Source organism: Lucilia cuprina, chromosome 4 (genome assembly GCF_022045245.1).
Source record: "Lucilia cuprina isolate Lc7/37 chromosome 4, ASM2204524v1, whole genome shotgun sequence".
NCBI lineage: Eukaryota > Metazoa > Arthropoda > Insecta > Diptera > Calliphoridae > Lucilia > Lucilia cuprina.
Genome location: NC_060952.1, coordinates 19,653,250 through 19,670,900, shown reverse-complemented (window position 1 = coordinate 19,670,900; position 17,651 = coordinate 19,653,250). Strand labels below are relative to the sequence as shown.

At 27.7% G+C, this 17,651-nt stretch overlaps 1 protein-coding gene across 1 annotated transcript; it reads left to right on the top strand.

The window, feature by feature from the left end:
- The first annotated feature begins 2,115 nt into the window (after window positions 1-2,115).
- On the top strand, window positions 2,116-16,285 carry LOC111679069 (estradiol 17-beta-dehydrogenase 11). Its single transcript, XM_023440559.2, has 7 exons — window positions 2,116-3,124; window positions 8,841-8,996; window positions 9,061-9,237; window positions 9,428-9,500; window positions 13,168-13,345; window positions 14,256-14,381; window positions 16,138-16,285. The coding sequence occupies exons 1-7, from the start codon at window positions 2,831-2,833 to the stop codon at window positions 16,223-16,225; spliced, it is 1,092 nt and encodes a 363-aa protein (XP_023296327.2). The 5' UTR covers window positions 2,116-2,830; the 3' UTR covers window positions 16,226-16,285.
- Window positions 16,286-17,651: the final 1,366 nt, after the last annotated feature.

Sequence of the window (17,651 nt, the reverse complement as noted above, 5' to 3'; positions counted from 1 at the left end):
GCATCAATAGCGCTGTAATTCGGCGCAAACATGTTTTATGGGAACATAAATCTTTTCATAGAATTTCATAAGGATCGGTCCATAATTGACCCTACCCCCCATACAAAGTCCCCTTCAGAAAATGACTTTATCGCTCACAACTGACTAACAGAAGCAGCAATAGCGGTGTAATTCGACACAAACGTGTTTTATGGTGACATAAATCTCTTCGTAGAATTTAATAAGGATCGGTCCATAATTGACCCTACAAAGTACCCTTCAGAAAATGACTTTATCGTTCACAACTGACTATCAGAAGCATCAATAGCGGTGTAATTCAGCACAAACATGTTTCATAGTGACATAAATCTCTTTGTAGAATTTTATAAGGATCGGTCGATAATTGACCCTACCCCCCATATAAAGTCCCCTACAGAAAATGACTTTATCGCCCATAACTGGCTAAGAAAAGCATCAATAGCAGTGAAATTCGGCACAAACATGTTTTATAGGAACATAAATCTTCTCGTAGAATTTCATTAGGATCGGTCCATAATTGACCCTACCCCCATACAAAGTACCCTTCAGAAAATGACTTTATCTCTCACAACTGACTAACAGAAGCATCAATAGCGGTGTAATTCGGCACAAACATGTTTTATGGTGACATAAATCTCTTCGTAGAATTTTATAAGGATCGGTCCATAATTGACCCTACCCCCCATATAAAGTCCCCTTCAGAAAATGATTTTATCGCCCATAAATGGCTAAGAGAAGCATCAATAGCAGTGAAATTCGGCACAAACATGTTTTATGGGGACATAAATCTTTTCGTAGAATTTTATAAGGATTGGTTCATAATTGACCCTACCCCCCATATAAAGTCCCCTTCAGAAAATGACTTTGTCGCTCATAACTGGCTAAGAGAAGCATCAATAGCGGTGAAATTCGGCACAAACATGTTTTATGGTCTCATAAATCTCTTTTTGTAGAATTTTATAACGATAATTGATAATCCATAATTGACCCTATCCCACCTATAAGGTCCCTTTCAGAAAACGACTTTAATGCTCATATCTACCTTAAAAAGCATATATATAACAATAATATTCGACATATAAAAGTTTTATGGGAACTAAAATCATTTTCTTAAATTTTATGAGGATGAGTCCATTATTATCTAACCCCCTAATAAGGTACCCTTTAGACAACGAATTCAACGCTCATTACTACAAAATTCTACATACACAAGTTTCATGCGAGCCAAAATCTCCCTATCAAATTTTATAAGGATCGATCCTTATTATATCGATCCTAATTATAATGCCCCCTTCAGAAAATAACTTTATCGCTAAGAGATGTATCAATAGCGGTGAAATTCAACACAAACATGTTTAATGAGAACTTAAATTTATGCTCATATCTGCTCATAACATATATATAAAGCAATAAAATTCGACATAAAAAAGTTTTATAGGAAATAAAATCATTTTCATAAATTTAATGAAAATGGATAATTGACCTTACCAAGGTCCCCTTCTGAAAATGACTTTAAGACTTATTACTGACCCAAAAATGTGAGTACATCAGTAAAATTCTACATAAACATGAATGATTTGATGGTGGGTATATAAGATTCGGCATGGCCGAATATAACACTCTTACTTGTTAATTTTAGTTTTATTATCGATATACACATCGGTCATTTTAATACAAATTTGTATTAATATCAACAAAAACATATTTTCAAATCAAATTACTTATTTACCTTAAATTCAGAATAGGATGTATTTTTTAGTATTATGTATTTCTTATTTCTGCACTCGAAACAATTTCAACAAACATGCATTACCACGATTATTTAAACAATTATGGCACTAGAAAGAGAACAGACTGCAAACCACTTCAAATTGAATCACGATCTTTAAGTAATATTTATTTACTTCAGTTCTACTTTTAAAACATCTTAACTTCAGTTTGTTGTCCGTCCCACAACATGAAGTACAAATATATTCTTATAAAGATTTTTGTAAATGATTCTTCTCTACATAACAAAACAATAATAATGCAGGTGTTCGTATTAAAAAAACGAGTACTTATAAAAACAACAAAAAATAACAATAAATACGAATACGTATGACTGTTTATCGAGTGGGGCTAACAACTACAATGACAAGAGAAGAAAAACACTCAAAATTACAATAAAATACTATTTTATAAAGTGGAGTGTAAGAGAGTGGTATCCAATGTGGAGAGAACTTGTTGTTGTGATATTGAATACAACTACAATAAAAACAATACGAAATCTGATACTTTTTGCAATTGCTTTGAAATAGAAGCAATATACACACGCTTATAACAACAATAAAGTTTAAGACAAAGCGCGTAACCAGACACTGACTGGTAGAGGAGACCAAAAGCCCACAACGAGAGTAACACAGTTAAAGATGCACAGATCGATCGAGCAAACCCAAAACCGATATCAATAGAGTAAAAAAAGTAAAGTTTGAGCTAAAAGAAAGAAAAAAAATTAATAATAAAAATAAACAACAGTAAAAAACAACAACTCATTATTAAAACTTGAAAGAAATATTTATTTGCGCTGTGAGTTTTAGAAAAAACCCAGGCAAGAGACAAACGCGTTTTAAGCGTCGTTAAGTGAGGAAGACAAAAAATAAGAAAATAATTTAATGAAAACGCGCGCGTGTGTAATTAAGTGAAAATTAATTATTGACAAAAAATATATAGGAATTTTAAGAAAAAAATTAAATTAAAAAAACAATATATATTCATTATAACTACATATTACTAAAAATAAGTGTTTACAAAGTTTAAAATAACAAAAGTAAAAATGGTGGAAACCACAACTGTAACACGCACTACGGAATTACCAGTTCCTGCAACTACTCCAGCAGCACCCATACGTATTAATACTACGTCGCCAACGACCACCACCTCCGTTGCCACTACCTCTGCTGGAGCAAGACAAAATGATGAAGTCACTCGTGGTATTTATAATTTAAAAATGATCATATTCCTGTTGCTGCTTCCTTTGGTGCTTTTTGCAGTATTTCTAAAACATCTGTTGGATTATTTATTTGGTTTGGGCCTTAAAGAAAAAGATGTTGCTGGCAAAGTGGCTTTGGTAAGTGTTATATTCACATCATCATCATTATTTATTTTTAAGCCTAGTGCTACATGTACCTCCCATATATGGATGTTTCACCGCTTAAAAACTCCAAAATTAATATAAATTAATTTGAAATGAAATAAATAAAAAAACAACAAAGGCAAAGTCATAACAAAACATGTTTTGTTTTTAAGCTGAAGTTGTTGTTGTTTAATTTGTCATAATTTTAAAATTACTCCTACATTTATTACGACGACGTACGGTGGAGCTAAAGAAGAAATATGCGTGTTTTAAATATAAAGTATTATTCTGCAGTAGTGTTGGAGAAAACATTAAGATGAGTTATTAACTTAGCCTTATTCCAGACATTATACTGAAGGAGAAATCCTTTATAAAATTATACTATAGTCTCTCGGTTAAAAATGTGTTAGTGTGTGTTATTATCATAGATCTCAAAGTATATCAGAACTATCCGCATGTAAAACTTTCCGATATTTTTATTGAATATTACTGGTTCTAACCAATAAATATCTCGGGTAAAATTGGTCTTTAAGTTTAGATATTTTATGGATTAACGATTCCCAAAAAGGAAAAAAATAACTATAACTAACTAATATCGCGGCTAAAATTGGTCTTGAAGTTTAGCTAGTTTATGGATTAACGATTCCCAAAAAGGAAAACAATCTAAAGAGGTCTAATCAATTCCACGTATTCCTAAACTCACCAGTGTAAATTGTGACTAGTTATTTCATATTCCCAATGACATTTGCTTTGCAGTTAGTTATTTTATCGAATTTAAAAGTTAAAATTATATTTCGGTTAAGAAAATGTCGAAAAATTTCTACACCATTAGTTCCACTATGTGGCATCAGCAATTAAAAAAAAAAAAAACAATCACTTCTCAATAACATTTCTAAAGACAAGTTTATTGCTTCTTCTTTTTTTCTTCGAGAGAAATCAAATTAAATTAAAAGAAAGGCCTAAAGAAGAATGTTTTGTTTTTATATGGAGTTTCCCCAATTATTAATACATAGTTGTTGCTACTGATACCCTGCAGTACCACGAACTAGATTGATAACGGGTTTTTTTTAACAGCCATTAATAAGATGAAATATTTACAGTTACTTCTTTATTAAATACAAACGGATATTTAAAGCACTACATGTGGATATCAAAGTATCACTTTTAAAACATTTTTATAAATCTAATTTAAACTAACTAATTCGACAAAGTACAGACCACTTTATTTACCAGAGGTAGCTAGTTACACCTTGGTTATGTGGTAATATAACTAGTGAAAGGTGCTACTTAGTACTTTTCGTACTGTAGGGTATTGCTGCTTGTTTCTTTGTCTGTCTGTCTGTCTTTACTCTTACTATTGGTTCTTTTATCAATAACGTCATCAATGAAATAACAAGTTTTTGAACTTAAATTTTGTATATAAAAAATGTCGCTTTTGTTGTAATTTCACTTTTGTTTTTGTTGCTTATTGTTGTTGTTTTAAAAGGCTTATTTTCACTTTAAGTTATTTTTAAAAAATATCTATTTTAATATTTTTTGCTTATTTTAATTAAAATAAATAAATTTATTAAATTAGGTTGGTATTTGAAAAATGCTGCTTGTATAAATATGTATTTGTATGTGAAAAAAAATATATTTCATTTTTGCATTTTCTAGGCTTCAAACCATTTGGGTGTGGTTTATTGTTATTCCATTAATGGTTAATAGAATTTAAAGTTTAATTATATTGTATAATTTATGTTTACCAGTTAGTTAATCATAAATAAATATTTATTAGCTGTTTGTTATTGTAATTGTTGTTTTTCTTTCTATCGTTCAGTATTGTTTACTTATTTTGCTCCATAATTTGTGGTGGTTTTGTCTCGAAAAGGTAAATAAAAATAAAATTTTGCAAATGTTTATTGTGAGGGGGTTTACGTCTTGGCTAAGTTAAAATTGGTGATATGATGCAACGATCCAATAGTGAGATCATGATAGCATTAATTGTATTAAGACTTTTAAATTGTATCAATTTTTTAATAATTGGTCAAAGATTCGTGATCATATTCAAATTGGTGAGTTACAAGTGTTATATATAATATATAGACCTTAAAAAGCATTTTCAATCATTATATCGCTTTTTATATAATTGCCTTTTGAAGATTTTTAATTTGTTTATTTAATGATCGGAACATATGCAAAAGTATCTATGATGCTTCTATATGGTCTTTATTAATATCGTATATATTTACTCAATTATTTTGAGATGTGTATTTGGTTAAAATACAACGATATATAGTTCAACACAACAAAAAATTTAAGTGAATTAGTGTAATAAAGGGCTATATCTCGAAAATTATTAGGTCGATTTTTAATATTTTGTCGGATTTGTTTTTTATTTAATTGCTAAATATTCTGACATCAATATCTCATTTTCATGAAAATGAGATATAGCGGTTATTAAATAAAGTCCTTCGTTATGTTATACTTAATTATACAATGATCGTAATGAAAATTTATAAGCACTTAAGTATTATTTTATTTCTTATGAACATTTTCTACTTAATGATATAAAATATTCCATTATTTTTTTCTTTTTCTTAATTATAGATTTTAATTTTTCCAAAAAGTTTTATGTGCTTTTCACGCTTAAGTGATCTTTGCTTGCAAGCATCATTAAGACAATTTACTTTTAAGTTGCCCTCTTCATAAAATGTTCATAACGATAAAAACATATGAACAGATCGTGCGGAATATACACATACATATGTTTAGTTTGTTCTCTTATAGGTAACAATTTAAAATAATTCAGAAATACAAAAAATCTATCTTTTAATGTATTAAAAGCACTAAAAATCGGATTTTTTTTGTCATTTCAAATTCCAGTCATTGGAATTAAGAACATTGGTTAAACAGAAAAATATTTATTGGACAATATGTGTAACAGTAAATCTGTTAGATTTTAATTTAAAATTATATATTAAAATCAGTGAGTATATTACGTACATAAGTGTAAATATTGTTCTACGATCATGTTTCTAAATGAAATATTTTTCATAGAAAAATATTTATAAGTTCTGGGGAGTGTCAAGTTTATTTACTGTTAATATTCATATGACGATCATCAGTATTTAATTTCTATTTACAAAATATGTGATTTATACTTTTTTTATAAAAAAACTGCTATATATGATGCGACAAACTGTGGTCACTAAACTTAGATTGAAAAATTTATATTTGAGGTTTAATTCTTTTGATTGTATTAATAATTGTTTAAAATCAATTAAATAATAAATTATAAAAAAAAAAATGGAAACATAAACACGATCGATTTAGAAAGATTACTATTTTTTATTTTAAAATTGATTTTAAAAACATTTTTAAACATTAATTTAAGTTGTTGTTATAATTTTAAATCTTTAAAAGTTTTCACTAGTTTCTTTTATTTTATCATCGGTTTTTAAAAATATTTTTTTGGCATTCATTCTAAATCTTCTTTTCAAATCATATACAAACAAATAAACTTATTATCATTATTGTAATTAATTTATGTAGTTCAACAGGTCGTAGTAGCCTCCTCATCATTGCATTTGAAAGGCGAGGTAGAGACAAAAAAAAAAAAAAAAAAATTGTGTTTATGTGTATATTTTTTAGTTTTCACAAATTATAGGGTTACAAATGTCGTCGTTAACATTTAATTAAACAAGATACAAATTTACAATACTATAGAGCCAGAAAAACACAATAACAATAAAGCATTTAGGGTACTTTAACAAAAATATGAATGAGTCAAATGAATGAATGAATGAATTTTGTTTAACCCATTGTTGAATTAATAAATAAACGTACATGAATTTGGAATATTATGAAAGATTTTGGAAGTAGTACTCGTTTTGTTGTTGTTATATTTTTCTATCAGACATTGGGGGTAATGTTATTCAAATTACAATTACTTAAAGTTTTCCCATTACAATTACTTGTTATTAAAATTTAAAGATTTTCAATAACTATTACTTGTGGTTAAAATTTTTATACCCTACACCACTTTAGTGGGGAGGGTATATTGGGTTTGTGCTGATGTTTGTAACGCACAATAAAATAGAATCATTTTCTGAGTGATTTTAGCGATGTCCGTCTGACCGTCCGTCTGTCTGTCCGTCCGTCCATGTAAACCTTGTAATTAAACTACAGGTCGCAATTTTTAAGATAATTCAATGAAATTTGGTACATAATCTTATATTGTCCCTGGGACGAAGCCTATTGAAAATAGTTAAGATCGGTCTATTATTTAACCTAGCCCCCATACAACTGAACCCGCCGAATAGGGCATTTAAATCCATAATTGTGTTTAATACACTCGTATCTGGACAAAAACCTGCCAAACCAAGTTTTATACTAGCCTTGATGACTTAGAAACGATAAAGTTTAATAATTGCTTAAATTTTATATTTAACCTTAAATATATTTTTTTACAGACATCGAATATGTGAAATAAAATATTTACTCTCCCTTGGAATAAGTCGTGGCGTGGCGTGAGGGCTTAAGTACTTCTTAACTTTTAAAATATTTAATTAAAAACTTAGAAGGAAACTAATTATTCCGCGAAATACACTATGGTGTAGGGTATTATATGGTCGGGCTTGACCGACTGTAACATTCTTACTTGTTTAATTTAAGTTTTGCCAATTACATGTTATTATAATTGAAAGATTTTTAATTATAATTTCTTGTAATTTAAAATTTCGTTCTATATAATAATTTGTATTTACAATTAAAAATTACTAGTAATTGTAGTTGCCAAACTTTAATTTTACAGGTAATTGTTATTGTAATTGTAATTACAAATTACAAGTAATTGAAATTGATTTTAAATGCACATGGTATAATAAGAACTTACTTTTCAATTACTTCCACATACCGTCATTATTATTTAGAAGGAGTTTAGTAATGACTTACTACCATTGGCTAACTACCTACTTGTAAGCGACTGTGCCTCCAATGCCATTTAGTATCATATTTCGAGTCGATTTTGGTTAGTCGTTATGTCCGGTTAAGACTAAAAATTATTTTAAAATAACAATTACATATTTTGTCCCATTCGGTCCCCAATTGGAATTAGGAAAAATTCTTATAAATTTTGAATATATATTTCTCTTAATGGGTTAAACTATTTAAAGATGTGATGCAATAGAATAATGTGAATAACTTTATTTTTGTACATTTTTGTATTGTTATTGTATTGTCATTAAAACAAGAGATCTAAAGAAAAAATTGAGAGAAGGGAAATAAATATATTTTCATATGGAAAATAAAAGCAAAAAAAGGTGAACAATTAAGAGATCTAAATGCTGTTAATGCCAGTATGATGCATACATGTGCTTAAAAAATTAACTTCTAACTAATTCACTTTACACACGTACTTTGAAAAGTTCTCACACTCATATAGACACGCGAAAATATGTAAAAAAAATTTTATTGTTTACAAATTAACTTAACAAATATTAAATAACAATAGAATTGTAAAACAATTAAATACAGACATACATAATTCAAAAACATTAAATATTTAATAAACATTAAACCAACCACAATAGGATTGTTAAAACAACTTTATTAAAATATAATTTTCAAAATGTATATAATTGTTTAAAACAATAAAAATCTCCCTTAGAGCAATAAAAATATAAGTACTTAATAAAAAGTGAATTACTAATTGTGTTCTTGTCTGCAGGTTACAGGTGGTGGCAGCGGTTTAGGCCGTGAAATTGCTCTTGAATTGGCACGTAAAGGTTGTAAAATAGCGGTGGTCGATGTAAATTCCAAAGGTTGTTATGAAACTATTGATATGATTTCAAAAATTCCTCACAGTGTAGCCAAAGCTTACAAGGTAAGTTGTAGCTAAAAAAAATACTTATTAAAATAAAATATTTTTTATAAAAAAAATCTTTTAGACTGATGTCTCATCGCCACGTGAATTGCAATTGATGAGTTTAAAAATTGAAAAAGAATTGGGCCCCGTGGAAATTCTAGTTAACAATGCGTCACTCATGCCCATGACATCGACACCACAGTTGAAAGATGATGAGATTGAAAAAATTATTACCGTTAATTTGGGATCATACATCATGGTACGTGATTTTTTGTGTATTTTTATTAACAACATTTATTATTCTCAGTTAAAATGTAAATTCATTTATTGAAAATTTAAATGAAATTAATAATATATGTATTTCAACATTGTCTTTTTTTTCGTTTACGTTACATGACCATTTTTATTTATTTGTTGCATTTAATTGTTGTTTGGTTTGTGCGCCTCAGACCACTAAAGCATTTTTACCCAAAATGGTGGCTCGTAAATCTGGACATGTAGTTGCTGTTGCGGCATTGTCTGGTAAGTTGTAATAATTATTTTTTTAATTCTTATCATTTACGGCTTTTATATGTATGTATTATTTTAAAAGGATGAGTAACAATATGTTTTATGTGCATTTTAATTCTTATTGGAAATGGTTATAAATGCGCTTGTGTTTTTTTTTAATTTTTTAGGAATGCGTCATTGATTATGTTTAATTTGTTCTAATGACATCAAAAATAATCGATCGTAATTAATTTATCTTTAATTAATCTCTCCAAAAAGCTTTTTTATAAAATTCGACCTTAAAGAAATTCGGCTAATGGTATACGCACAATTGGGACGAACGACGAATTTCGTATAGCTTATATACATACTTACATTAATATCTCTTTAAAAGGAGTAAATAAAGTTTGTTCTTAACCGATTGACTTAGGGCTACTGCTACTTATCCGATCATAGTTTCAATTTTACACTAGCCTATAGTACTATTGGCTAAATTAGGGGTTGATAGCGCTATCAATTTAAGATATCTATAAACATCAGGTTTATAGTAGCATTTCCCGATAATAATAATTTTTAATTATTTATTGATTATATGATAATTTTCTTTTAAAATGGATATATTGGAAGTATGATTAATTATGGATTGATCCTCATAAAAATTTATTAAGATTTTGGTTTTAATAAAATGTCTTAAGTTAAATTTCATTGCTACATATGTTTTTTAAGCCGGTTATAAAAATTAAAGTCATTTTCTCAGGAAGATCTTATATGGTTCCAATAAATCTTTTTATATTTAATATCGTTGTTTAATTACGTTTTAAGACATTTATGAGTAATTTTCTAAGGGGGATTTTATAAATTCCTTATATCGAATTTTGTTAGTTTACTGATATTTTATTGAATAATTTCTGAGCCCTATAAAAATTGATGAAGAGAAAAGGTAAAGAGATTATATTTGAAATAGAGCTTGTGCATGTCGAATTTAATCGTTTCTATAAAATTTGTTTATGTTAAATTTCATTATAGCAAATTATGAGCATTAAAATAATTTTGTCGAATTTTGCAGTTATACATGCCAGTTATTTGGTTAAAAGTTATTTTCTGAAGAGGATCTTATTTATATGAGAGGTAGAAACAATTATGAATCGATCTTAGATTTGACAGAGTGATTTTATTTCCTATAAAATATCTCTAATTTTGATTTTTTTTTAATTTATTATTGAAATATTATTTTCACAAAACTTTACAAAATGTGGACCTTGTTGTATGGCGCTATGTGAAACCATGGACCGATAATGATAATTTTTAATACCAAACTAATCTTGTTTCGTTTTGACTTTACTGTCTATGGTCGAACATTACTAGACCGTCTTAACCATAGAAAAGGTATACATAGAACTGAAACTGAGTATGACATAACCTAAGTCTGCTGTCAAAAACCTAAGTCGTGAGAATGTATTAGTTGAAAAATATTTAACCCAACAAACACAAACTTTTTCGTTTAAAAAGTTTTTATATTTTTGTTTGATATTATATTTCGATATTTTATGAAATAATGTTTTGAATTAGCCATTTTTATTCAATATCAGTTGACCAATGTAAGAAAGATCTTCATTAAAAATTATTCTTAATTTTAAATAAACTCTTTGTGTTTGCTGGGTTGAGTCAATATTGACACTTGAAAATTATATTAAAAAAATAAAAACGATTGAAAAATTTGTTTTTTTTCTGAAAATGTTTTCAATAATTTTATGGGAAAACTTAACTTTTAGCAGTGTTTATTGCAGCAGCAGGGGCTATTTTGCCAAAGGAATTGTGCTAATGCTAAAATTAACGCTTGATATGAACGATTATTGTTAATTTCAAAGCAGACCAAATGCAGTCTAAATACACCCTACACCACACCAATAGGAACGGTATTTTGTTTATGTCTTTAAGTTTGTAACACCTGCGTCGATGTAATGATGTAATCCGCCCATAAATTAGCCTATTGAACTTTTTTGTAAGCGGTACATGCTAACAAGAATAGGGTATTTATAAAATTCGACTCAACAAATTTTATATATACGAAATTTTGACTATATATTGTTATAATGAGTAGTACATTAATTAATTAAGCAAACATCAATCTCTTGAATATAACTTCTACATTAAAAAATACTAAATAACTTATAGCTACTTACTCGCAATGTGGTAGGGTGTGATGTATTCGGATACATTTTGTACATTCATATTTTTGTTATTTTATGTAAACAAAAATAAAAATACTCATACAATTGTATTAAATTCACACAGAACCTGTACATGTGAGAGAGTAATATTTCTTACTCTCAGTAACACTTCTATTTATTTTTCTATGGTCTTAACATTCCAGCAAAAACAGAACTTCCAAAGAAGCGAAGTGAAGAAGAATTTACTCCATGGAAGTACTGAAAAAGTCCTGAAAAAGTTATGATTTTAACATATGCTTGTCATAGTAGGGGAGTTCTTTCTATTTGATTCTAAATTCACTACACACAGTGGTATAGGAAAAAAGAGGGAAATAATTCGGTAACTTCTAAACGGTTAATCCGATTTTAATGAAATTTGGCATGCACAAAGAGGAGGTTTTGTCGAGTTTAGGTTTTGAATTTGGACCTTATAGGCCAACCAGGGCCCCGGCGGGGGGTCCTCAAATTAGGACACCTCGGCTATGTTAAATTTTTAAAACGATCCTATTTCTTCATAGAATCTCCTCATCGAGCACTATAACAAATGTTGTCGTAGCAGTAAATATAGTGCTCGATGGGGAGATTCTATATAGGCCCTGGTTGGCCTATAAGGTCCAAATTCAAAACCTAAACTCGACAACACCTCCTCTTTGTGCATACCAAATTTCATTAAAATCGGATTAACCGTTTAGAAGTTAACGAATTATTTCCCACTTTTTTCCTATACCACTGTGCTACATCTGAAGCCAATCACTGGAAGTAATTTTTAGTTTTTTTTTTTGCAAGTGATTAGGAAGTGAAATTGTAGTATTATAGAATACAACAAATTTGACAAATAATATTAACATAAATAAATTGCACCTATTTATCAATTAACTCCAAAATAGAATTGGTTTATTCCAAAAATTACAGTACAAAAAATATACCTTCAATTAAAAAATTTATTATTTTCGGTACTTTGGAAGCCAATAAATATCAATTCCACAGAAGGTAAAAAAATTCACAATGTACTACTTTTGAAGTGGTGATAAATGTATAGTACATACTTCGTTTAAATTTTGCTGGGATGTAATGAGGACTGTGTAGCAAACATATTTGTCCAATTCACAATCGGTGTTGTACGGTTGTATCGTAGTATGTCATAATTTTTTTATTATTGATTTGTTTATGTTTCAAAAAATTTTATGACATACAACTATTATACCGTATGGTATGTTGTGTTCAAATTTGGAAATATATTTATTTTATTTCCTATGCTTTATTTAAAGTTCTAAATTAGTGTCTTTTTAGTAAATAAGTTACTAAATATACTAACATTATTACAAAAAATAAATCATTTGTAAATAATACATTGTAAATAATAAAAAATAACAATAAATTTTACAAACTAAGCATATTTTCAGCAAACAGGTTAGTATTACTCTAAGAACATTTTTTTTTAATTTACGTATTAAATTTGTAACAATTTAAAATTTTGTTTTTAATTTAAGGTCTTGTGCCTTTACCCGGGGCTGGCATTTATACTGCAACCAAATATGGTATTATTGGTTTTATGGAAGCATTAAGATGTGAATTACGTTTATCTAGTAGCGATTATGTACGCACAACAGTAGCCAATACATATTTTATGAAGACAAGTGGAGATTTGCATTTACTCAGTGATGCAGGGTAAGTTTGTTTTATTACAAATATTTGTTCAATTCACAATCGTTGTAAGTCATACAAGTTCTTTAAAAAAAATTTTTTCAAAACAAAAACAAATTAATAATAAAAAAATTACGAATACTACGATACAACCGTACAACACCGATTGTGAATTGGACAATTATTTTACAATTGAAGAGTAGAAGAAAAATAAAATTAAAATTTTAGTAATTTTTTAAAATTAATAAAATTGTATCTTTTGTGTTTACATTAAAACAGAAAAGCATTTAATAACAATTTAATTTTTTTTTAATTTCATCTTCAAATTGTTAAACCTAAAATGAAATATGTTTGTCTGTAAAATTGCACTACAATGTTTACACAACCGATAACATTCTATTTATATGCATTGTCCTTTAAAAAAAAAAAAAAAAAACATAAATGCGTACAAACTTCTGAATATAACAACAAAAAAAATGTGTATATCGTCACCTGAAACGCAAACGACATTATCTAACATTTTTAAAAATTTACAGCAGAAGAAAACTATTTAAATTGAAAAGTTTAAAAATAAACTTTTCAATTAAAATAGTTTTCTTCTGCTGTACGCGATTTATTTGTAGTAAATAATCATATTGTTTAAGAGTAAAATCTATCAGTTACATTAAAATACATTAGAATCAACAATAAAATCTATATTGAATCTTTGGTTATTCAGGGCCGTTTGGGTTTCCGTTAACGATATGTACGTATTTCAATAATTGTCTTTGAGTTTACAAAAGACCACATAAGCTGCTATAATTGATTTCTTAATTATTTTTAAATGCTGTACAAGTATTTTCTTTGTATAACAATATTTCATTGGCGTATATTTGTTTTTTTTTTGTATTCATTCCTATTTTCATTTTTATTTAATTTTTTTTTACTTAAAAAGCATCTCGAGCAGTTATCCTGGTTTACCAACAGCATATGTGGCAGAGAAAATTGTCCGTGGCATGTTACTCAATGAGCGTATGGTATACGTGCCAAAAATATTTGCATTAAGTGTCTGGTTGCTCAGGTAAGTTAATAACGAAAGTTAAAGCAAGAAAAAAAACACCTAGAATTGATTTAACAAAAAAGAGTTTTTAGTGTGAAGGAAACAACGAAAAACGTTTTTTTTTTACTCCAACAAATTTATTTAAAAAACTGAATATTAGGCAGGATCTATAAATAGTCGACGAAAATCATATACTGGGTAGGTCAGTCTGTATAAATATGTAAAATATATAGTGTGTCTAGTATATAGTCTAGCCTAGTATTGTTTAGTCTATAGTCTAGTCCAAAGTCTATTGTCTAGTCTATAGTCTAGTCTATGGCCTAGTCTATAGTCTAGTCTTAAGTCTAATCTATAGTCTAGTTTATTGTCTTGTATACAGTCTAGCCTATAGTGTAGTCTGTAGCCTAATCTACAGTTTAGCCTATAGTCTAATCTGTAGTCATTGCTTTAATATCTGAAAATAAGTCGGGATCTATAAATAGTCGACGAAAATCACGAGTCTGTCAGTCTGTATAAAATGTAAAATAATGTTTAATATTTTTATATACATATGTATATCACTCGATGATATCGATCCCACGATTTATTTATTATATAAATGAGGTTACCCTAATGTATAAAAAATAATAATATCAAAGATTGCATGCATTTGATAACAACATTCTTATATTATCTTCAAAACACGTGCTGCTACTAAAGTTGCTTAATTTCACTTAAGTACGATATTATAATGTACCAAATATCTGACACATTTTTTGTAGACTCAAAGTACCATGTAAAGAAAGTATAGTCCTTATCACAAAATCGTATATAAGTAATAATACCGATATTGTTTTAATAGTATAATATGGGAACGTTAATAAATTCGTATTATTTATTTTTTATTTGTATCCATAAAACCTGTAATATCAAGGATCAAAAAAGCTGCAGATTAAATTAAAATTTTGACACAAACGTACAAATTTATTTAGGTTTTTACACATTTTAAATGCATGATTTAAAAAAAAGTACTTTTTTAAATTTTGTACCAACTTTCAACCGAGAAATTCTCTATTTATTGTTAGTAATTCAGACCGAATAGTATTTTGAATATATTTACATACCTATATACATTAGGGTGTTCGCTAAATTGTGATTTCTGATGTTACAACCGAAAATGAAAATTTAGTTGATTTTTAGATATTATTTAACAAAAATATTTCCTGACAGCTCTATTTGTCAAGAACTGCTAGACTAAGATTGTCAAAGTTGGACAATTTAGCCATACGGGGTTTTATTTCAATGAGTGTAACTTTTCACCTATTAGTCCTAGCAAAGAAGTATCTATCTGTACTTCATTTTTACCAATTTTTTTTATTTTTGAATTTACGAGGTTTATGAAATGCATATTAATTTTTAAATTTAATTAATTCATATTCAAATTAAAGAAAAATTTTAAAAATTTCAATAAATTTAAAAAGTTTGCAATATTTTTGAACTATCACAAAAACATAAGTTAGATTATTGAAAGTTCCTGTCGAAGACACTTTAAACTAAAGAATTTGAAACCCCTTAAGAAAGGACGTTTTAATCCTTTGGCCCAGCTCACCAAGTATATAAATAATATTGACCACGTGAAAAAATTTTGAGAAACTTAGAATGAACTAAAATTGTATTTTCGGTGGGACACCTAATGTGCATACAATATTTAAATACCTACACACATTACTGTATATCCTTAAAACATATTTTATATATATTTTTTTCAATAAAATCATTATATTTTTTTTAATTTCAGATTATTACCCACTAAATGGCAGGATTACATGCTCTTAAGATTTTATAATTTTGATGTACGCAGTCATCATTTGTTTTATTGGAAATGAATTGAAAAGAAACCCAAAAAATCAATTATTTTACGTGCCAAACTACAAAATCTCTTTAAATAGTTAAAGGAAAAGAAGAAATTTTATTTTAAATAAAAAGTATCAAAATAGTATATGTTTAATTTTATATGTATACAATATTTGTAATTTAAAATTCAATTTAAATTTATTGGTCATTATTAAGCTTCTTCTTTTTTATATAAAGAATATCATATATACATAATACTGCTTATACATAAATATTTGTATTTTATTATTACTAAATAGTATTTATTTTTTTATTTTGTTTTTACATTTATTAATAATAGCTGTATTGTATTTATATTTTAAGTTTAATTTAATAATAAAGTTTTACAATTCTTTAATTATATATAATGTTAGTAAGAATTTATATATGTATTAAGAAACAATTTTAATTCCATTAATAGAGTAAAAATAGTATTTCTCTCTTATGGAAGGATTTATCTGACTTGCTCCAAAAAGAATAATTTCTAAATAATAACAATAATAAATATTTACTAATTTTCTTGTTTATGTTGTTTTACTACATAACAATTTATCAAAGGTTTATAAGACAATTTTCCTTACAAAATTTGTCCCATAAACTTTTGATAAATTGTTGTGAATAATAACGTAAACGTTTATGTTTAAAGCCTTACTGCCTTATGCAAAAACAATTATTAAAATTAACAATGGTTTACTACACATCTTATCCATATAAAAACGAGGTTTAAAACTGCTTTTAATTACCATTGTTAACTTAATAATCGTTTTTGGATATGGGAGAAAATATTGTATAGAAGATACAAAAAGTATGAAATTTTCTTCGATTATTGGCTTAATATGAGTCTCACTTTTCATACAAATAGGAAATATATAGTTATAGCCTTTACCCTTGTAATTTCCAGAATATAACTTTCCGACCCTATTCTTAAAGAATAGGGTCTGTGTGTTTGTTGGGTCAGTTGCCGACCTCAGATATATTTATATATATATATAAATAATTCTGTCTGTTTTATTTCGTTTGGCATTATAAATACCGCCTAAGACCCATAAAAGTATATACATATTTTCTGGTCCTTATTAGATTCTGAAACGATCTAGCCATGTCCGACCGTCTGTATGTTTAAATCACGATTGGGGCTAAACGGGAGGACAACGTCGAAGTTTTGCCTTAATATTCTCTATTGCTAAAGATTGTTTGGTATTAAAAATAGGTCCCAAATATCGGTCCACGTTTTCGCATAGCACCACGGAAAACAGGTTTAGCAATCATGGTTTAAAATACCAGTATAACAATGAAATTATGGAAACTTAAATCTTCTAACCAAATTTTGGGAGGATCGAAATTAGAGTACAGCGAAAAAATTCGACATAAACACGTTTTATAAGAACCAAAATTTGTTTGCCAACTTTTATGAGAATC